Here is a 23267-nt window from a genome sequence, read left to right on the forward strand (position 1 = left end):
GCGTCCTGCCCCTCCCACTCTAGGCTTGCTTCCACACTACTCTCTAAGCTACCAGACCTTCACCATCTCCACTTTCTAGAGAAGTATACGGTGGCCCCTTGTACCTCTGCCTGTGTTCTGTGTTACTGACTGGTGGCGTAGGACAAAGAAGGGAAAGCAGGATAGAGCGTAGAAAATATTCTAAAGTTGCTCATATGTGCTTCGTTTCTTGTTACTGGAGACTGATGTAGGTGGTGCATCAGTTAACCAGTCACAGCTGAATTGCGTAGGTGTAAATGTTAAAAATGCAGGTGGCACCCGTTCCGAGGCCTACCGGGAGGTCTCCCAGTAGATCAGTAGGTAGCTTTGACTCTGATTTTCCTTTCCTTACTTTACAGTACTTTTGAACCTGAGTATTTTTTTTAATATGTACTCTCGTCTAGATAGGACAGCTGCTGTAACGCGTTCACTACCAGAAAGTCTTGTAATTCATCTTTCAAGTTGATGTTGTATATGAAAATTGGCGAGCACATCCGCATACGCACATTGAAGGAAATATGACCAGGGCCAAAGAACAGAGTGAAATCCATGACCTTACAAGATAGGTTATCAGCATCGGCCAAGTGATGAACGGATACTATATCTGACCCTCTCCAAGAACTTATTTCTCATCATAAATAAATACTTTGACACGTGCTTCTTTGTTATATATACACGATGGATCTTTATCGAGTTTTGCTTTTATTTTGAAACTGTTGTGAATGCTGTCTCTTGTGGTGTTTTGCTTTTCTGTGGGGCATTGGACATCAATGTAGATCTGCAAATGTACCTTTTTTTTCTTTTATCCTCCTTCTACCAATTGTCTGTCAGTCCTGTAATATCACAGCCATATGATTTAGAGTTTAGGAGACTGCCCTTTTCTTTTAAGGAACACTTTTTCCGAGTGGAGAATCTCCTTACCTTATGCCTGGGAAACACTTTGCATATCTAAATTACATGCTCACTCAAATTCATTTCCAGCTAAATGTAGGTGCTGAATTAACGTTGCCGGAGTGTTTGAGAATAACCTTACTCAGGGGACCTTGTAGCTCTTCCCAAAATTTCCAGTGGACACCCACCTGACCTTCCCCAATAACTTATATATTTCCATGCCTCAACCAAACTTTGGACTGTGGAATATCCATCCCCTTGCCAGATTTTAAGCAGTTATAAGTTTAATTTATGCTTGTTAATAGTTGCAGATACTTATTCTCTGAGCTCAGATTTATGTGAACCGGGAGCTGCCATTTACATGTGGCTTTCACAATTTCTGAGTAACAAGCTCTGACCTATGTACACAAAAAATATTGAGAAGCATCCTCGTGTTCGATTGTTACTCAATTATGTTTGAATTACTTGAATGTTTGACTGCTATGTCTTCCATGGATTGCTGGTTTGGTCAATTGTCTAAATTCAGCTTTTAACAAAAACAGCCAGTAGCTCTATACAGGTCAAAACATCAGAGTCTGCTGGTGTCGGGGCAAAGTGGCGGGGGCACAAAAAAAAAGACAAAAATAGCAAAAAAAAAAGTACCTGCTGCATCACTGTTCTTCAGGCTCCACCACAGGCACAGGCTTCCAGACTGCCAGAGGGCAATCCTAACGCTGCTCTCATGCTGCTGGCAGCATGAGAGCAATGTCGGGATTGGCCTGAGCTCCCTCGATTTGCGCTCTCAGTCTGGGAGTCTGTACCTGCTGTCTCCAACCTGGCAACACAGCTCGGGTTGGAGACAGCTCAGTGCCCATGTCGGTTTGGCCTCTCTGAGACGGCATGCCAAACCTACATGTGCACCGACAGCACTGCCAACACTCCTCCTCCCTTCCTGTCACCCCCTCATGGCCCCGCCCCTTGTCCCCTTATTGAAATAAAACGATAATAAAAACGGTTTATTATTTTATTTTTCAGGTTTTGCAGCTGCTGCTGCTGGGGGGGGGGGGGGGGCACAATGCTCCTCCGCCATAACAGAGGAGCCGCTGCTGCAAAACATATAAGTGGCACAGAGCTGCTCATGGGTTCAGGTTAACCAACAGTACATGCTTTGCTTTTTAACTAACTATATTTAAGTAAGACTTGATTTTGTTTCCCTTAGCAAAAATGTGCTGCAGTCTTTGGGCTAGTCATTTCCAAACCAGTGACATCTGGTCTGATTATTCTTATCCTCTTTCCTTTCTAGGAGATACGGTTTTAGCCGGCAAGAAAAAACAGATAAGGTAATAAATAACTACTTGTGTATGCTTTATATCTTGGTTTATGTTTTGTTTCTATTAGCAACATTAGTACATCACCTTCTACCACTATTATGGGACTGTAGGGCTTTCTGGGATATTCATCTCTCAGTTTTTATGGCTAATAAAGTCTTAACTGTTCAGGTTTTCATGATTATTAAAGACTTAACTGTTCAGATACTAATGGTAGTGTTGGTTAATGTGAAAGTAAAGCGAATTTGATCCTGGTAAAAGTATTTTTGAGTCTTCTGGATGGATGGATTTGGCGAAGTACTGAGAGGTTTTTCATTCAGCTGGTTGTTCGGTTGTCCATTATGTGACCGAAGCACGTTTAATGAACAGCATCTCTAGACAGTCAAATAGGTATGGTTTAGTGCTATCATGCACTGACGCGGGGTTTCTAGGAGTTTCCGGTGCTGGGGCCTGACCCAGTCCATTAAGCTGCAACATTCCTTATGGGAAGCACAGCTACTCTTAGAGGAGGAACGAGGCCAGAATGAGTTGCCATCAACATTATTGGGACACCATCCTTGAGATATTTGGGACGGACTCTGATCTTGGAGGAGGGCCCCATGAATCAGAAGGCAATGGCCCTTTAGCACCTTTTCTAGCTCCTGCCTCTGGAGAGTTATTGGGTCTCTAAGATGTGAGTGATCTGGACACATCACCAGATATAGACAATGACCTTTCTCCGTGTCTGGCCCCAGCAGAAAAGGATTTCCTTCCATACTGTTTCAAAAAAGGTGAAAGAGGTGTTGGAGGTGCAATTCCTTTTATTAGACCACAGATCTAATATATTGACGGAGGTCCTTCAGTCAGCTACCATTTCCATGGAGCCTTTACTTGCGTTCAGCAAAGCCCTTTCAGAAGCAGTCAAGGACCTGTGAGCAAAGTCTACTTCTTGTAGCCAGTCATGCTTTGGGAAAGCACTAACTACAGACTAGCCCAGAGAGACCCTACCTTTCTGTTGGTACATCCGTCACCTAAAAGTTTGATTATGCAGGCATCCGCCTTCACTAAACTGAACCCAGATTCATTTCTGAACTATCCCCTGGCGAGAGGGCCGTGAAAACTGAGTGGGCAAAAAAGGTCTTATCAGCCGTAAGCCTGATCTTGTGCTTTCTCAGTTCGGCTTGCCTGTTTCTGCAATGTTACTGTGCCCTCTGGGATGTGGCAGATATGGTCTGGTCTTTCCCAGCGTGCATGAATACATCTGTAATCACTTTGCTGAAGTTCTCAGCGATGACCAAGCTGCATCATCAAGACTGGCTTGGACACTGATGATTCTGTGGCCCGAACCATAGAGTCCTCAGCACTTCAGTGTCAAGCCTGGTTGTGCACTTCAGGATTATTAGAAGAGTGTCTCTTTGGAAACATGGCTGATGCCATCCAAGAATGATTTAAGGCTAATAAGGCCACCTCCAGTTCCCTAGAGTTGCAATCTATCTCCAGGGATGTTTGTGCTTTTTAGAGATTCCAGGATTTGCAGTGTTTTTTCAAGGACTGGGCAGTTGCCACAGCAACCACAAACCCACTATATATGGCAGGACAAAATGGTAGAGGCTGCCGACATCAGCTTTCCTCCTCCTTCCCCTTCTCCTCCTCTGCCTCTTTCTCCCCATCTTCACCAGGGTAGTCAGTGTAGTTTTCCATAGACATAAAATGCGATTTCTTCAGACCAATGGGTCCTGCAGATTGTGGATAAAGGGGTACACTGTAGTCTTACATGAGCGAACCCTCACTTAATCCCCAACAGTCTCTTCAGCCGAAGGACTAACTGCTTGTTTTTCAGCAAGAAGTGACATTTCTGCTGCAGAAAGACTCAGTGGAGTTGGTGCTAAAGGATGAAATTTGGCATTTGATCCTCGACCTCTGTTTCCTGAGTTTTCACCAGCGGAAGGAGTTGAAGATGCTGTCCCTGCTCAGATCCTTTTGTCTTTGGAAGCAGAAGATTGGATTTTGTCACTCAACTTACAGGATGCATATTTTCAAATACCGATCTGGTGGTCGCATAGACGGTATCTCTGGTTTGTAGTGGGTTGTACACATTACCAGATCGCAGTCCTTCCATTTGGGTTAACATTGGAAATACAAGTCTTCACAAATGTGATGTCAGTGGTGGCAGCTCATCTCAGGAGGTTGGTAATCAAGGTGTTCCAATACACAGACAACTGGTTGATCCAAGCCCGGTCACAGGAGATGGTGCTATATCCCTTGCAAGTAACAGGAGCCCTGCAGTTCGATTTGGGGTTTTCAGTCAACGTTCCCATTTCTCACCTCAGTACCTCTCAGTGCCTACTCTTCATAGGGACATTGCTAGATACAGTTACACTCCAAGCTTTCTCACCTCCACAATTGATCCAGAATGTTCCAGGTATGATTCCAATGTTTCGGTAGGGAGCTTGGATTGTAGTTCGGACAGTCCTATGCCTGCTACGTCTGTTTGCTTCCTGCATCCTCCTTGAACGCTCATGCATGCTGGCATATGTGGACCCTCCAATGGTGCCTGCTCAAACAGTGGCTCCAGCACCAGGTAGATCTCCATAGTGTAGTTAACCTGGTGGGTGACAGAGGAGCACCTGACTCAAACAAGGTCTTTATGTCTTTCCCTAGCAGTGGCCACTCTTGAGCGGGGTGCACATATTGAGGCCTCTGCTCTCCAGGAGTTTTTTTTACACCAACCTGCCAGATTTAAGGGCAGTTCAGCTAGTGCTTAGGGCCTCTCTCCCTTCCCTCTGTGGGATGTCCTTCCAGATTTTGCCAGCAATACAACCTTGAAGTGATACATCAACAGGCAGGGAGGATTAGGGTCTCCTCTTGTCTCTATGGAGAAGCAATGAGACACTGGACCTGGTGTTGCCAACATCAGATGTGGTTAGTTGCCAACTATCTGATAGGCTTGTTAAACACACGAGCCAACAGCCTTAGTTGGTGTCAACCTGCTGACCACAAGTGGCATCGCCACACTGAGGTGGTTCAGAACAACATTGAGCAGTGGGGAACAGCTCAAGTGGACATTTTTGGCTAGTTGGGGCAACACCCATTGCCCGATGTTCTGTGCCCTCCAGTTTGAATTGTAGGGAGACTCACAGGGCATGTTTCAGATGAGCTGGACTTTTCTACTTTACTAAACGTTTCCTCCCATATCCTTGATTCTTTGGGTTCTGAGGAAGATTGGCCAAAGTCAGGCCCAAGTAATCTTTGTCGCCCTGGATTAGCCTGAAGGGAGTGACACGCTAACATCAGGAGATCTAAGTACCTGCTCTGCACTGCCTTCAACAGAGGGCAGGACAGATTCTGCACTCTAGGTTCCATCTTAATGCCTGAAGAGTGAGCAGGGTCATATAAGAGCTTTTCGGTTGCCACCGCTAGTGGTCAGTCTTATTTAATCTGCATGGTGATCTTCCTAAAAAAATTATTTCGGGGAGGTAGGTTAGGTTTGTTGCTTGGTGCAACACACATGAAGTAGATCCCTTGATGGCCTGTTTGTCTGAGATCATACATTTTGCCTTGTCACTGGCCCAGCAGGGTTGGGCAGTGGGCAAATTTAAGGGGTATATGCTATGCATTGGCAAACAAGGAACCATTGGACGGAATCTGGGCCCATTCCACCAGTGCCAGATATTCCACTGCAGCCTTGGACAGGTGTGATCCAGTGGCTGACATCTGTAGAGCAACGATGGGGACCTCTCTCCATACTTTCACCAAACACTACTGTCTGGATTCAGAAGTGAGACAAGACTGTCACTTTGCTTGCTCAGTCCGTCAGGGTTTCCTCACTTGATCTTCCTTCAGTCCCTCCACAAAGGTGGGTACTGCTTTGGAATCTATTCAGAGGTGAAGACTCAGTAGCTAGACATAGCCATCAAAAGAAAAAGTAATTTTTTCTGAGAAATACTCAGTCTACCTGCAGATTTGTCACTGATGCTTTCCTTCTCACCCTCCCGAATGAATGTCATGTCCTTAAGTTGATGAATAAAATGCCAGGTTAGCTGCTATTCCGCACTGTTGGCTTTACTGATGTTGATCTTGTCCTTGCCTTGAAAGGCAGATAGAAAAACTAGCAAGAACTAATTCAGGGAACCACGGTGGACACTGCGTAGCTCCAGTAACATACAACCTTGAAGTGATACAACAACAGGCAGAGAGGATTAAGGTTTCCTCTTCTCTCTATGGAGAAGCAATGAGATACTGGACCTGGCAGTGCCAACATCAGATGTGGTTAGTTGCCAACCATCTGATTGGCTTGTTAAACGCATCAGCCAACAGCCTTAGTTGGTGTCAACTTGCTGACCACAAGTGGCATCGCCACACTGAGGTGGTACAGAACAACATTGAGCAGTGGGGAACAGCTCAGGTGGACATTTTTCGCTAGTTGGGGTAACACCCATTGCCCGATGTTCAGTGCCCTCCAGTTTGAATTGGGCGATTCAAAGGACATGTTTCAGATGAGCTGAATGTGTCTTCTTCACTAGGAGTTTCCTCCCATATCCTTGATTCTTTGGGTTCTGAGGAAGATTGGCCAAAGCCAGGCCCAAGTATTCTTTGTCGCCCTGGATTAGCCTGAAGGGAGTGACACGCTAACATCGGGAGATCTAAGTACCTGCTCTGCACCGCCTTCAACTGAGGGCAGGACAGAGTCTTTACTCCAGGTTCCATCTTAATCCCTGAAGAGTGATCAGGGTCATATAACAGCTTTTCAGTTGCCACCGCTAGTGGTCAGTCTTATTTGATCTGCATGGTGATCTTCCATAAAATGTTTATTCGGAGAGGTAGATTAGGTTTGTTGCTTGGTGTAACACACATGAAGTAGATCCCTTGATGGCCTATTTGTCTGACATCATACAATTTGCCTTGTCACTGGCCCAACATGGTTGGGCAGTGGGCATATTTAAGGAGTATATGCTATGCATTGGCAAACAAGGAACCATTGGACGGAATCTGGGCCCATTTCACCAGTGCCAAATATTACATTGCAGCCTTGGCCAGGTGTGATCCAGTGGCTGACATCTGTAGAGCAGCGATGGGGACCTCTCTCCATACTTTTACCAAACACTACTGTCTGGATTCAGAAGTGAGAAGAGATGGTCACTTTGCTTGCTCAGTCCGTTAGGGTTTCCTCACTTGATCTTCCTTCAGTCGCTCCTCCAAGGTGGGTACTGCTTTGGAATTTATTCAGAGTTGAGGACTCCGTAGCTAGACATAGCCATCAAAAGAAAAAGGTATTTGTTTCTGAGAAATATCCAGTCTACCTGCAGATTTCACTGATGCTTTCTTCCTCATCATCCTGAAGGAATGTCATGTCCTTAAGTCGATGAATAAAATGCCAGGTTAGCTGCTGTTCCGCACTGTTGGGTATACTGATGTTGATCTTGTCTTAGCCTCAAAAGGCAGATAAACAACTTACAAGAACTGATGTCAGGGAACCACGGTGGACACTGCATGGCTCCAGTGACATCACTGAGATTCGGCTATACTTCCTGCTTTTACAGCGAGCTAGCATCCCCCTCCCAGCCAGCACAGTTATGGCAGAAGTTTCCGGATCCAGCCTAGCGCCTGCGATATTTCTAAGTGAGCACACAGCAGGTAGCTAAAGTGTCCACCAGAAAGATGGCTAGCAAAGGTAAGTAACTTTTTCTTATTATGGCTCTAATTATTGAATATGAGGTGCCGCTAGAAACCTGCATCACAAGCCAAGAAACTGATGGGGACACACCTAAAATGTAGAGAATTGTTTTCTAACATATGATTACCACAGATGTGTATGCAAGCACTTTACTCCTCCTGTAATGGATTTATGTGACATGGACTTTGTAAATTCTGTAATTGCCCTTAAGAAGTGCCCTGAAGGTAAACAAAACATGGCGCGCTGTCATTTTGATTATTAAATGAAATAAAGAAGTATCCTGACTTTATAAAAACTTGCCATTGTCATATGTGAAGTCTTACTGGAATAGGACATTTATCTAAATTTAGAAAAAAGATCATTCTCTGTGTTCGAAACATATTGATTTGCTGACTAACAGAATGGGCTCTGTGGAGCTGGGCACCAATTAAGCTGAACCAGTCTCTCTGTTAAACCTAAGGTGTGCGTTATCTGTTGAAACCCTTATTTAGTTTTCTCCATAGCTTAATTAGCAGCTTCATACAATGAAAATGAATACATCAAAATTAAAACTAATATTTTCCTTACACATTGCAGTGGTTACAAAGATTATAAATTGATTTATTTTTTATGACCTAAGTTTTCAATGCCCCGTGCCAACACAAAATAAAAAGCTGTTATTCACAGTGACAACTTACACTCTTTTTTAACACTTGTCCCACTTACAGACGTTGCAATATTGATTAAGGACATCTGCCCAGTATGTAGTATTCTGGTGTAACTTTTCTCAGCTTGATCATTTCCAAACAAAACAGTTGTTGGAAGAACGTCACTCGTGGAGTGTACAGTCGTGGAGAGGGACAACATACTTGTATCAAATTGTCTTTGCCGCTGTCACATAACATTCATCCCTGCAGGAGATGTTACTAGATGCCCACCTGTAGCACAGTTCTTTAATTAAGAGTGGTAAAATCTAAGCGCAAGAAAGTCTGTTAACCAAGGAAGGCAAAGCTTAATGTATAACTGAAGAGGAATGGGAATGAATGACTGTGGTTTATGTGGGGGACTTGTGGTCATTGGAGTTTTCATTACGCTTTTACTCCAAGGTGACTAAAAGTTATTTTGGAATGAGACTCCTTTTAGTTGCCTTTTCACCAGTATTTTAAACACTGATGGTGAGAGAATAGTCTCCCATCACATCACTCTACACAAAAGTCTCCCAACTTATTCTCCTTGTCTTCAAAATATTAAATGAACTGTGTCCATATTAGGAACATTAGGTATCTTTGCTTGTCTGTTCTTAATCTTTATAGGTATGTCAGTGTTGCATGCGTGACCCTCAGTTCCTGGCTATTCAGTCCAAACTCTTGTCTAATCTGTCCGTGCGATGATGCCCATGTTAGCCCTAAGACTGAACACAGGTCACTAACTGACACAAGTATATGCAACTAATTCCCTCATTTCCCTAGAAAAGCCAGTGCACTGTATATTAGAATGGATGTACATTTTTTTAAACAAATCTATGATTCAGCTTTGTAAATACAGTGGAACCCTTTGAAAGATTCTGCTTATGGCCTATCCCAACATAGCCTTGATTTTCAGAGCATAATTGAGAGTCTAGTGTGAGACCAAGGTGTCTGTTCAGAGCCCAAGGTAGTTGTATGATCTTGGTACACCCAACTTGGTCTTTCCAAAATACCATTATTTCTTAGGCTTTTTTCTGTGCTAACATTAAAAGATTTGTTTTAATTTTTTTCATCCAAAAGTGTTTTTTTGTCATAAACCTCCAATAAGAATTTGTTGGAGACCTATAGGCATGTTGTCTGCAACTGTAGTATTGTCTGCATATTGTTGTGGTTATGGATGTCAGCTTCTCAATTTTAGTGGAAACACATGCACCTGCCCTAAATAGTGCTCCACATCTTCTGTATATTGACAGAAAAAGGCACAACACAAGCCCTGGTTTGGTACCTTAATATTCTATAACAGAAGGGATACAGGGCCCCAATACATAAGTTCTGCATGATGCTTCCAGCTGAACCATTCGAACACCCTGGGGAAAAAAATGAAGCAAGCAAGTAGTGGCTGGGATTGGGAATTGACTACATAATATGCTAGGATTTGTAAAGCTGATAATGTTTAGATTGCGCTACCCGGATCTACATCTGGTTGGTACTGGAGGTAAAATATCCTAATCTTTCACCCATCTCTGAAGTGTAGCTAATAGCTAATTTTTAAACATTTTTGGCCTTTACTTCAAATAGAATGATAATCCTATAGTTTGTAGGTCCTGGGGGATCCAATCTATTTGAAGTTCAGGCGTATCATGGACGCCTGCTAGATAGGTCTTTGGTGCTGTGCTTTGCACTTCTGTGTGCCTTTGGGAAAGGCAAAATATGAGTTGTAGTAGAAGTTAATGCATAGTCAGTATTGTTGGGTCGAATGTGTAGATGGAGATTTCTTTGTAATGAGTAGTGTTTCCACGCCTATAATCTGAGAAGATTTAGGTGCACAAGAAGAGTAGTCCCTTATTGTATAAGGCATCGAGTTTATGTAAAATAAACAGCAGATACAGAATTTGCTAAATATATGGGCTTCTTTTTCAAACAAAAATGTAAACTGTACCTCCTTTGTGCTGTCATTTTCTGCATCTTTTTGCTGATGTTCGCCATCAAAGTGGTGCTTTCATACAACTGTGGAGATTCACACTAAAATAAAAAAGTATGTAATCTGTCTTTGCACTGATATATTGATTTATGGTATTTTCTGTCCTATTATAACTCTGATGGACATCTTCCATTATCCTTTTATCATGTTCTCTTCTTTTAGCCAGAGGACAAGAAAGTCCTATTATCCCCTGTGGGAAAGGCCGACCTTCATGAGGAAGATGATATTCGAGCTGCAGAAGAGGTGCGATTAACTTGTTGGCCTTAAATTGTGGATCTGCATGAAGTTAGAAGCATAGTGTATTATTACATTAATTTAAAAAAAAATATTTACAGTTTATGATTATCCATTTTAATGTGTTATTTGTTCAGTTATTATCGTCCAGTCATAGAGTATGTCCTCTCAGTTACTTCTCCAATGCCCAAATATTGGAGAGATATTTCTGGGAGTTATTTTTCTGTATTCGGAAAATATTGTCTTTTAATTATGTTGCTTGTCAACTAAGACACACTTTTAAGTAATCTAACTCTGCACAGTACAAAGGCTATAGTTACCCATCAGGATTAGAACCTGTGTTTGTAGCTTACAGTTTTATAGCCTCCTATTGCTTTTCGATGGTTCACATCATTATGAACCAGATAATAATTTTGTGACTTCTATTACTAGCAGGAAGGATGACCCCCCGCCCAACAAGCAGACCCTTTCCCCTAATTTTTGTCTCTAATAATCAATCATTTTCTAGTGTATCTGAAGCGTTTCCTGGTTCTAAAGCCAGCTCACCTATTTTTGATGAGGGGCTTCCAAAGTCCAGGGTGGGTGCTAAAGATTTACAGGAGTTGTCAGAATATACAGATCTCTGCCCCTCACAATATAGAGAAAACGTCTGACCAGGATTGTGACCCTGCTTGCAGCACTAATGCTGTGATCAGGGTAAGGGTGATGTTCGGTAACCTATTATTGATAAAACTAGCATACCTAATGTGTAATGTTTAATTAAAGGCCATAATAAATTCTGTAATCAATGGGAGGATTGTTGCACGATCTCATTTAATTGTTTTTCTGCATGAAAATACTACATCTATTGAGGGGTAGTACTTCCACAATCGATACCAAGCAAGAAGATACTCTGTCGGGAGCATGATATTTTAGATAGGCACTCTGTTCTACAGTAGCGATCGCCACGCTTTCCCTTATCAAATCTGAAAATATAATATCAATTGAGATTATTTTCTTGTAAAATACTTCTGCTAGTAGTATTAGATCAAGCTGGCTGAGCAATAATAAAAAAAGCAGCTGTCATTGTTGACACTATTTGGTGGGGTTATGTTGATGAGGTCTGAGTAGGAACTCTGTTACAACCATATCTGACGAATGTTTTGCATATGATATGATTTTATCCTGTTTTTCATTTTATAATGTAAATCAACACTTGGTTATAATGGCGTTCATTAACGATTCTTCTTGTGTTTGAAATGTGATTTTATATCGTCCACAAGTTAATTTTAGATACCATTGTATATAGTGATGAGGGATCTTGAGTTTGAGGATGAATAAACTCTCTGACTTCTGTTATAGAGTGCCCTTTGAATATTGCAAATTGATCATTTGTAGAAGGGAAGTCTTTTATGTATATTAGGAGATTTTATATTCTAAGTTCAAGTCGGATATGGAATGTCTTTTATATTACATTATTATATATTATAGCATGTCAGTTGAAGGAGCGAGTCTTCTTACTGGCATTTTATTTTTACTCTGGCACTGGTTGTGTTTTTACTGGAAAGGTTGTGTCTTACGCAGATTGTGTGATGGATGAGAGGCGGCTGAAAAATAAATTGTATCATTCATAAAGACATTCGTTTGTGAATAGAGTTCCCTGACATTGATTATTTGAACGATGTATAAAGCCCACATTCACTAACCCTAAACACCATGATGCCAAGAATTGAGGGGCCAGCTGAGGAGAAGTTGATCTAACAAAGCAGTATACTGTAGTAAAGTACCATCTTGCCTGGCATGTTACCCCCATATTTCAGTGTATATATGTTGTTTTAGTCTATGTGTCACTGGGACCCTGCCAGGCAGGGCCCCAGTGCTCATAAGTATGTGCCCTGTATGTGTTCCCTGTGTGATGCCTAACTGTCTCACTGAGGCTCTGCTAACCAGAACCTCTGTGGTTATGCTCTCTCTGCTTTCCATATTGGTCACTAACAGGCTAGTCACTAAATTTACCAATTCACATTGGCATACTGGTACACCCATATAATTCCCTAGTATATGGTACTGAGGTAGGTACCCAGGGTATTGGGGTTCCAGGAGATCCCTATTGGCTGCAGCATTTCTTTTGCCACCCATAGGGAGCTCTGACAATTCTTACACAGGCCTGCCAGTCCAGCCTGCGTAAAATAACGTCCACGTTATTTCACAGCTATTTACCACTGCACTTAAGTAACTTATAAGTCACCTATATGTCTAACCTTCACCTGGTGAAGGTTGGGTGCAAAGTTACTTAGTGTGTGGGCACCCTGGAACTAGCCAAGGTGCCCCCACATCGTTCAGGGCAAATTCCCCGGACTTTGTGAGTGCGGGAACACCATTACACGCGTGCCCTATACATAGGTACCTATATATAGCGTCACAATGGTAACTCCGAACATGGTCATGTAACATGTCTAAGATCATGGAATTGTCACCCCAATACCATTCTGGTATTGGGGGACAATTCCATGATCCCCCGGGTCTCTAGCACAGTACCCGGCTACTGCCAAACTGCCTTTCCGGGGTCTCCACTGCAGCTGCTGCTGCTGCCAACCCCTCAGACAGGTTTTTGCCCTCCTGGGGTCCAGGCAGCCCTGGCCCAGGAAGGCAGAGCAAAGGACTTCCTCTGAGAGAGGGTGTAACACCCTCTCCCTTTGGAAATAGGTGTGAGGGCTGGGGAGGAGTAGCCTCCCCCAGCCTCTGGAAATGCTTTGATGGGCACAGATGGTGCCCATCTCTGCATAAGCCAGTCTACACCGGTTCAGGGATCCCCCAGTCCTGCTCTGGCGCGAACCTGGACAAAGGAAAGGGGAGTGACCACTCCCCTGACCTGCACCTCTCAGGGGAGGTGCCCAGAGCTCCTCCAGTGTGTCCCAGATCTCTACCATCTTGGAAACAGAGGTGTTGGGGGCACACTGGACTGCTCTGAGTGGCCAGTGCCAGCAGGTGACGTCAGAGGCTCCTTCTAATAGGCTCTTACCTCTCTTGGTAGCCAATCCTCCTTCCTAGGTAGCCAAACCTCCTTTTCTGGCTATTTAGGGTCTCTGCTTTGGGGAATTCTTTAGATAACGAATGCAAGAGCTCATCAGAGTTCCTCTGCATCTCCCTCTTCACCTTCTACCAAAGGATCGACCGCTGACTGCTCAGGACGCCTGCAAAACCGCAACAAAGTAGCAAGGCGACTATTAGCAACCTTGTATCACCTCATCCTGCCGGCTTTCTCGACTGTTTCCAGGTGGTGCATGCTCTGGGGGTAGCCTGCCTTCACCCTGCACCAGAAGCTCCGAAGAACTCTCCTGTGGGTCGACGGAATCTTCCCCCTGCTAACGCAGGCACCAAAAGACTGCAACACTGGTCCTCTGGGTCTCCTCTCATCCTGACGAGCGTGGTCCCTGGAACTCAGCAACTCTTTCCATGTGACTCCCACAGTCCAGTGACTCTTCAGTCCAAATTTGGTGGAGGTAAGTCCTTGCCTCCCCACGCTAGACTGCATTGCTGGGTGTACCGTGTGATTTGCAGCTCCTCCGGCTCCTGTGCACTCTTCCAGGATTTCCTTCGTGCACAGCTAAGCCTGGGTCCCCGACACTCCTTCCTGCAGTGCACAACCTTCTCAGTTGTCCTCCGGCGTCGTGGGACTCCCTTTTGTGACTTTGCGTGGACTCCGGTTCACTTTCCTTCCAAGTACCTGTTCAGGTACTTTTGTGTGTGCTGCCTGCTTCTGTGAGGGCTCCCTGAGTTGCTGTGGCCCCCTCTGTCTCCTCCTCCAAGTGGCGACATCCTGGTCCCTCCTGGGCCACAGCAGCACCCGAAAACCTCTACCGCGACCCTTGCAGCTAGCAAGGCTTGTTTGCGGTCTTTCTGCATGGGGACACCTCTGCAAGCTTCATCGCGATGTGGGACATCCGTCTTCCAAAGGAGAAGTCCCTAGCTCTCTTCTTTCTTGCAGAATTCCAAGCTTCTTCCATCCGATGGCAGCTTCCTTGCACCCTCAGCTGGCATTTCCTGGGCATCTGCCCACTCTTGACACTGTCGCGACTCTTGGACTTGGTCCCCTTTTCTTACAGGTACTCAGGTCCGGAAATCCACTGTTGTTACATTGCTGGTGTTTGTTCTTCCTGCAGAATCCCCCTATCAGGACTTCTGTGCTCTATGGGGGTAGTAGGTGCACTTTACACCTACTTTTCAGGGTCTTGGGGTGGGCTATGTTTCTAACCCTCACTGTTTTCTTACAGTCCCAGCGACCCTCTACAAGCTCACATAGGTTTGGTGTCCATTCATGGTTCGCATTCCACTTTTGGAGTATATGGTTTGTGTTGCCCCTATACCTATGTGCTCCTATTGCAATCTACTGTAATTCTACACTGCTTGCATTACTTTTCTTGCTATTACTTACCTAACTTTGGTTTGTGTACATATATCTTGTGTATATAGCTTATCCTCATACTGAGGGTACTCACTGATATACTTTTGGCATATTGTCATAAAAATTAAGTACCTTTATTTTTAGTACTTCTGTGTATTGTGTTTTCTTATGATATTGTGCATATGACACCAGTAGTATAGTAGGAGCTTTACATGTCTCCTAGTTCAGCCTAAGCTGCAAGAAACACCTCTTCTACACTAATAAGGGATAACTGGACCTGGCACAAGGTGTAAGTACCTCTGGTACCCACTACAAGCCAGGCCAGCCTCCTACATATACTTTTTAAGGATTTTCTGAATGATAGAAAAGAGGATACCGATTTTAGACGCAAAGGTAAATTATAATGGGACCAATATAACATTAAGAACGGTTTCCCAACCAACATTTAACATTAGGGACAGTAAATAACAGATGAGGTTTAAGTTGCATAGGGATGAAGATGGCAGCTGGCTGATTTCAAAATCCTAATTCCTGTAGCTATAATGTTTATTTATAGCCATTGATATTTTTGACAGTCAATCCGCAAGTTCTTAATTTTTGTCGTCTTTAACAGTAGTTAACGAAGGCGATCATATTAAATATTGACCTTGTAGATTTAATCATCTAAGGTGTGCAATTTCTCGTTTTTTTTCTCCTCATCCAGATTCGAATTAAATCGTTAATGACTGGAATGGCTGCAATGCAGATAGAAGAGGTATTACATGGTGACACTTTGTTTATTTGCACATTCGGGCATGCCTTAAAATTGATGTTTATTTCTTATTTCTAAAGTATATTTATTTAATTGTTTTACGTATTTTGTATTGCATAGCATGTAGTGCACAACTGATTTGCTTCTAGGCGCTTACAAAAATTTGCTTCGAAGGGCTTACGAAATACAGGGTGCTGCTTTACAGTTTTTTTTCTTTAGACCGTAAGGATGGTGGTTTCTCATGTGCAGGCTGGGGATCATTCCATAGGCGACTGCCTGTTACTGTCAAGTGCATGTCTCATGTGCTCTTAACAGAGACTTTTGGAATCACTAGTAGGTTTAGCATGTCTAAAAAGGCATCGGGTGAAATAGTAGCATTTGTTTTTATTCTGCAGTTATGTTGGCACAGAGTCCTAAAGGCATCTGAAAGTGAGGCAGATTTTTTAATGTGATTCTGAATTTTACATGTACCAGCAACGGATTCTGCAGTGCTAGTTAAAAAATTATTTTTTTCGGAGGTCCATTAATGATGCATCCAGATGGTGTGTGCATTTTATTTTTCCATTGGTTAAGATGTTGAACCATTGTCTAATGTATTGACGTTATCGAGGTAGGGATTTGCTGCTGCTATTAACACTACAAAGTGCTGTTCGTCAGGAATGAAGGGTATGACATTTATTAGAATAGTTATTTAACGTAGCATGATTTATCTATGGCACCTATTTGTGAATTAACCCAAAGTCACCGTCCTAGTGGATGCCTTGTTTTCTAACCTTTGATGTAAATCACTTCTATGAAGAAGGGGGGGGGGGGGGGGGGGGGGGGGGCGGAGGGGTGACTTTTGGAGCTTATTTTCTTTAATTTAAAAGTTGACCCTAAAACCAATATTAATGCCCTTGAACCCTTGAACTATGCCATGATTAAAGGCGTCTTCTTAGCAGTCATAGTTAATGAGTTACAGTAAGCATTAATACTTATTCACTAGGTAGCAAACTGCGTATGCTTTCCAATGTTCATGCTCTTTTTTACACTCCCATATGCCCTAGTTTTAAAATAGATTTGTTTATGCTCTTTCAGGGTAGATTGACTGCAAGTACAGTGGGCCAGATAGTGGGACTCCAGTCCGAGGAGATAAAGCAGATTGTTTCGGAGTATGCCGAAAAGGTATGTACATTGTCTGTTAGAGAACGCTGCTGCGTCAGTTCCTAATTTGAGCCGGTAGGGGGGGCACAGTCATCTATTTCTGGGGACTGGCACTTATTTCTCGACATCAGACATTTCCCGACCTCAAAAGAGGGAAAACAAACAGAACCAACAGATAGAGGAAAAGAAATACAGAAAACCTGTCGACAAATGAGAAAGCATAAACTTGTAAGAGTGAGATAACGGGGTAGAGTGTGCCTGACAGTGAATTAAAGAGGTCTGAAGTGGATTCGGGACTGTGCGACTTTGCTAATAGCGAGCTGGGTGGCTGAGCAGCACTTTGAGCACCGGTGTTTATTAATTTTACAAATAAAGCTCGGTGCTGCATTATAATCGTTCCGCAGATGGGCTTCTGAAAATCTGAACAACTTTTTAGCACAGTGGCCAGAAACGCATTTTCCATGTGGGTGATTTGTCAATTAACTTTGTTAATTACATTTAGGTTTATTTCCGCTGTGTTTGTGTGCGGAGCTGATGTGCACAATCTGTTTACGGCTGTAATGAGGCCTCAGTAACGCATAGCTGCGTTGACCGAGTTGTGGTTTATTCATGCTTGTCTGAGGTTTGCACTAATTTTGTTTTTTTGCATGATTATGCGAGTTATGAACGTTCCGAGCCGTGAGATAGCCTTAAAATTCCAAAACGCGGGTTCGCAAATCCCTGTCTTGTTCTGTTTCCTCGGATATAAATCCTCAAATTCCAAGGTCACATTTTAAATGCTTTATGTTTTCAGTTCAAGGAGAATGGTGGAGACATTTGAGATTAACACAGAGGCGGAATTTCGTATCCCGCGCCAAAAAAAAGCATTGTCCAAGCCAATTGGTTTGGCTATTTGTAGAAGGGAAGTGTTTGTTAATAGCTGGACAGCTTTCTGTGTGTTGCCCTGCGCTGGCCTAGAAAGAAAATCAACATCTTGGGCCACAAACATGTGAAAGCTGGGATTAGGACCCCTTTGCTTAACAGAGGGAGTCAGTAGTGTTAAGCTGTACCTTCAAAGAAGAGTGTTTTGCAAAGAGATCAAAAGATCAAGTTTGTGTTGCAGGCTGGGAAAAAGACATACAGAACAAAATCTTGCATGGCAAAAAAGGCCGTGTAAGTGCACGTCTTTACTTTGTGAAAAAACTGTAAATCAAACCTGTTATCGTGTCATCAAAGTAAAACAGATAAAAATGCAAGGATGATTAGTGAATAGCACTTTGTGATTGGTTAAGACATTCAAAGAGCAACACTAAACACAAAGCCATAATTAGTTCATATGTTGTTTTGTTATACATCAAAAACAGTCACTGCATATCAGGCACAAGAACGTTGCACCTGCAGTCCAACAAAAGCATTCATTGATATCCCCTCATCAAAACCTAATGGGAACACAAATGGAGCAATCTTGCCCTCCACAAAATGGCATCACCTTGATGGTCAGCCAACCAAGCAATGACAACCCTGTAAAGCTGAAGAGGGCCGACCCAAAGGCCCTCTCCCTTGCTGTGCTTTTCTCAAATTACATTATTTTGAAGAATTGATGACATGAAGGCTATAGACTTTGTAGCTAGATCTAAAAAGTGAAGGTCCCCTATTCTTTCCTTAGCAGCTTGCCACTGGCACTGCTGAATGCTGCAATTGCTGAAGACCGAGGGTGTCTCATGTCGATTCCATCTCATGCCTCTTTCAGCCTTCACTTTACACTCTCTCTTTAGTTCAATCTTGCAGGCTCCGTTTTTTAATCTCTGCTGAATTTGGATGTCCATTTCTGAAGACCGGTGGCTCAAGAGGTAGTCAAGAACTTGGCTCCTATTTACCTTCAGCCCCCCAGCCACCTCATATTTCTACCCCCTCATACAATCTTGAGCTGGAAGTCAGGCGGATGTCTGGATGGTTACCCATATTACAGCCAGGCCTAATCCACTTGGAGTCTGTGAGTAGCAGTGTGGAAGGAAGTCCTTTCTTCCACCTTACCCTGCCACTACTTTATACATGTTCCTAAGGCATCCTTGCTCAGGGACCTGAAGAAGGGAGACGGTTAAGGACACTTAGCATTTGGACCTGTTGTGCCCCCTGAAGGCCTGTCACACTGCCAGTCAGAGCCTAGTACAACCTCATTTCTAGGCACACCTGTTCCCCTATGGTTAAGCCATGAGCGATAAGTACAGATTTCCTACTGCGTCATCTAATACCACATATTCACTCTTATTTCACCCCACTCTGAAAGCATGCACTGACTGTGAACTTTACACTGTTTCAAGAATCTGCCTGTGCTCGAAGCTGCTCATCAAAGCTGCTCTGCAAATACTGCCTAGTGGTTTATACTGCCATTTGTTTTTCTGCCTATGCCCAAATTGATATAATATGTTGTGCATGAATACTGCCCTAGAATGCTTTTTTTTTTCTTTTTTTTTTTTTTTACTTGGACCCGTTTATTTGTTTTTCCACAATGATTATGTATTGACATTTCATGTCCCTATTATATTCAGTGCCTCGAAAAGCTGCATGGTAAATAGGCTGCTGCCTTGACAAATTGCCTCCTGTCTTGTTAATGCATCTGAAACCATTATAAACTGTTTTCTTGCTACCATCTGTCTTAAAATGCACCAACATAACATACTGTGTTTTTTGATTATTATAATCCTCGTACCTCATGATTATTATCTCCTATAATGGTTCTTGCTACTTCTCCAGTACTAACAGTATTGGGGTATCTTTCATAGATTCACATGCTTGAATCATTCCTTGTTGTCGAAGTGAGAGTCCCACGGTACATAGAAAGCAGTAAATGATTGTTTTACATTGAAGTTAATGGAAAAATACATTCACTTTAATAGCTTATCAGTGTTATTAGAAATTACCCAAAGTCCAGCCAGTCAGGGCAAAGCACCCTTTAAAACGCTCACCACAGAGGCTCCAGTTTCTCAGATTTTCTACCACACGTCGTGTGAAGGGAGTCTCCCTGAGCTCTCCTCAGTTTACTTTTTCCTGACAGGAATTCTTCTGAATACTGTTTTTTTTGCTTCTACAGCTGTGACTTCTACATCATGTCTACAGCCAAGAAAGGTTTATTTCGACCTTACCGCACCTGTGGAATGCTAAGGCTTCATTGTGAGGACCCTCACAAAGACCGCGTTTACTGTCTACACTCAGAACACAAGGTGAAAGATTGTAAAATTTGTTGAACCTTTCCTCACAAGACCTTGAGAGACAGAGGCCAGGCTCCTCCGCTGGCTTGAAAAGCTTAAATCCAAGGAATACCCCCTCTCTGATGATGATGACAGCGGCACCTCAATGACATCGAGAAAGAGAAAAAGATGTGGAGAGTTTCTCTCCAAAATGAAGTAAGGCAGCTGAGAAAATGCATCCTGTGAGGAAAAAACGCAGGAAGGTTCTTCCACTTCAAAGAAACACAAGGAGAAGGGTCATTCTGAACCTTTCACACCAGCTGCCTGTACAATAAAAATTAAAGAGCCATCCATTTCTCTGCCACCATCGACTTCAAAAATTTCAGTCTAGTTGATGAGGCCATTGACGAGCGCATAGTCAACGACAGCTTTGATCCCCACTGTTACCACAGCGACACCAATGTTGACAGCACCGCTTTCACCCATGCTAATAATGTCGTTACCGTTATCATCGACAATAAAAACATTGTTGAGCGTAAAGCATGGGCCTTCTTTACCATCGACAACACCCCAGGGTAAGAAAGTGTCGAAGAAATCATCGATTATAGAGTCATTGACAAAGAGGTTTCACTCCTCAACATCAACTCTATCGACGTCGGTTAAGAAATCGGCTATCACAAAGGCTTCTAAATCGTCGACGCAGCTGAATCGACGTCAACATACATACTGATGACGATAGCTCTGTCGACGCCAACACGTTCAACGGCCCTTTTCTTTCCTGTAGACACACCGACAACGCCTACACCATCAATGGCAGTTGATTCAGTGAAATCGTCCTTTTTACCCGTAAAGTTAATAACAGTAAGATGTAAATCCGCTCAAGAGATATTACTGTCGTCACATAGGTCACCCAGTTTGGTATCGCCTGTACCTCCAGAACATCATCTTGATGAGGATGAAGAGGAATATGGAGATGATTATTCAGATGATGGTTTGTTTGCAGTGGCTTGTAGTCCTTCAGACCTATGAATTAAATGCCATGAAGATGATGAGGAAGACCAGCAGAATGAACAGTTGTATGTTCAAGAATCGTTTGATGACCAACAATGCACATGTTCACAACAACACGAGCCAACAGTGCAGATGCCAGTGCCACTGATTGCCAATTTGCAGCATATGATGCAGGATTACTACAATAGATTCCCACCACCCGGATCAACAACTCCACTACCGCATTGGCCACTGCTGTTAAGTCCACCTACCAGAGACGAATCCTCAGAGTTTCAGGTACCTACAACACCTTTACGACCGCCGTCTCCACGTCCCGAAAATGATCCGCCTTCCTCAGTAGATGACGCAGAAGAAGGGGAAATCCAGGACACTGTCTCAGCCCCCAATGAATGGGATGACTACCAGACGTAAACATCATGCCCCTCTACTCCACCACCAGTAGATTCTTCGCCACAAGATATAGGAGAGTTCCATAGTACTGTGGAAAGAGCAGCCAAGAGATTCCAGCTTCCCATTGTCACAAAACAATTGGATTGCTTTCTTTATGACTTTAAAGAAGACACCAGAAAGTCAGTTTGTGCAATCCCGATTGTAGATTACATCTGGGAAGAGGGCCTTAAGGTGCTGCAGACCCCATCCTCCATACCAGCGGTACTTCCCTGATTAGACCAAAAGAACAAGGCGTCAGAAAACTCACCAGCTTGTATGATTGGTCAACTCAAACCTGACTCTGTGATAACTCAGGCAGCCCAACGCAGGTCCAGAAACCCATCCTCTCCGCGCCCCCGGATAAGGAAGGATGGCGCTTGGACACAATAGGAAAGAAATTCTCCACAATGGCGGCTACAACTGTCAGGGCAGCAAACTCATTAGCGATCTTTGGACAATACGGCCGCCAGATGTGGTCGAACATCTCCCAATACATTGATCTCCTTCTCGAGGATTCTAGAGCTGAAGCCCGGAAGATCTTACAGGAGGGAGATCTGATCTCCTTTGAGATCATAGATTGTGCAATAGATGCGTCGTCCACAGGCTTTTGCCAGCAAGCTGGAGCTGCAGTACTAAGACGTCAGGGATGGCTAAAGGCCACTTCCTTCCGCCCAGAGGTTCAGATGAGGGTTCTGGACATGCCATATGATGGAGAACTACTGTTTGGCAAGCATGTTGATGACGCACTACAATCGATAAAAACAGACACGGACACGGCTAGATCTTTGGGTACCCTACAATTCAGAAGGCAGCCCTTTCGAGGGGCAAGAGGTAGAGGACTTTACTCCTACAGAGGCGGCCTCCACCAATATAGACAGTACCATCCTTATTGGTGTCAGTTTTGTTCAGCCACCACTCAGCAACAGCAACAACAACCCTATAGGCAGCCACTATCTGCAGCCTACAGACATACCACCAGAGGAAAGTCTTCCTACAAGGGCAAGGACACATCCAAAAAACACTGACCTCCACCTGGCGCCTACCTCCAACCCCTATTCAAATTCTCAGATAGGGGGCAGAATTTCCAGTTTCTCCAACCAGTGGTCCCAGATCACCTCGGACCGATGGGTTCTAGATATTATCACCAGAGGGCATACCACAGAATTTCAACAAACCCCTCCAGATGTACCACTGCGAGGACCCCCACCTGCCCACTTGAAAGGGATTATTTTACAAATCACCACAATGATGGACCAGGGAGCATTAGAGATTGTATCAAAGTCTCAGAGGGGAACGGGCTTTTACTCTCACTTCTTCCTCATTCGGAAAAAGACAGGAGACTGGCGCCCCATCTTAGATCTTCGACAACTGAGCAAATTCCTGAAAAAACAATCATTTTTGTATGGTCACTCTTCAGGATGTATTACAATTAATCAATCGGGGGGATCATATGATGGCCTTAGATCTCCAAGACACCTATTTTCATATCCCTATTCACCCCAGCCACAGGAAATTCTTACACTTCAAGGTAGCAGGCACCCATTACCAATTCAGAGTGTTACCATTTGGTCTGAGATCAGCTCCCTTTGTGTTCACCAAGGTCTTAGCTCCGGTGGCAGAGTTTGTTATGTTA

The 23267-nt window shown here is 43.6% G+C and overlaps 1 protein-coding gene across 2 annotated transcripts in view; it reads left to right on the forward strand.

The window, feature by feature from the left end:
* The window catches only part of CCDC93 (coiled-coil domain containing 93), a 1008240-nt gene that overhangs the window by 212317 nt on the left and 772656 nt on the right, over window positions 1-23267 (forward strand). For both annotated transcript variants that reach the window (XM_069224342.1, XM_069224343.1), the window contains exons 8-11: window positions 2192-2228; window positions 10678-10758; window positions 15837-15887; window positions 16962-17048. In XM_069224342.1, coding sequence (XP_069080443.1) covers window positions 2192-2228; window positions 10678-10758; window positions 15837-15887; window positions 16962-17048 — 256 coding nt within the window. The remainder of the gene's footprint in view (window positions 1-2191; window positions 2229-10677; window positions 10759-15836; window positions 15888-16961; window positions 17049-23267) is intronic.

Source organism: Pleurodeles waltl, chromosome 3_1, assembly GCF_031143425.1.
Source record: "Pleurodeles waltl isolate 20211129_DDA chromosome 3_1, aPleWal1.hap1.20221129, whole genome shotgun sequence".
Lineage (NCBI taxonomy): Eukaryota > Metazoa > Chordata > Amphibia > Caudata > Salamandridae > Pleurodeles > Pleurodeles waltl.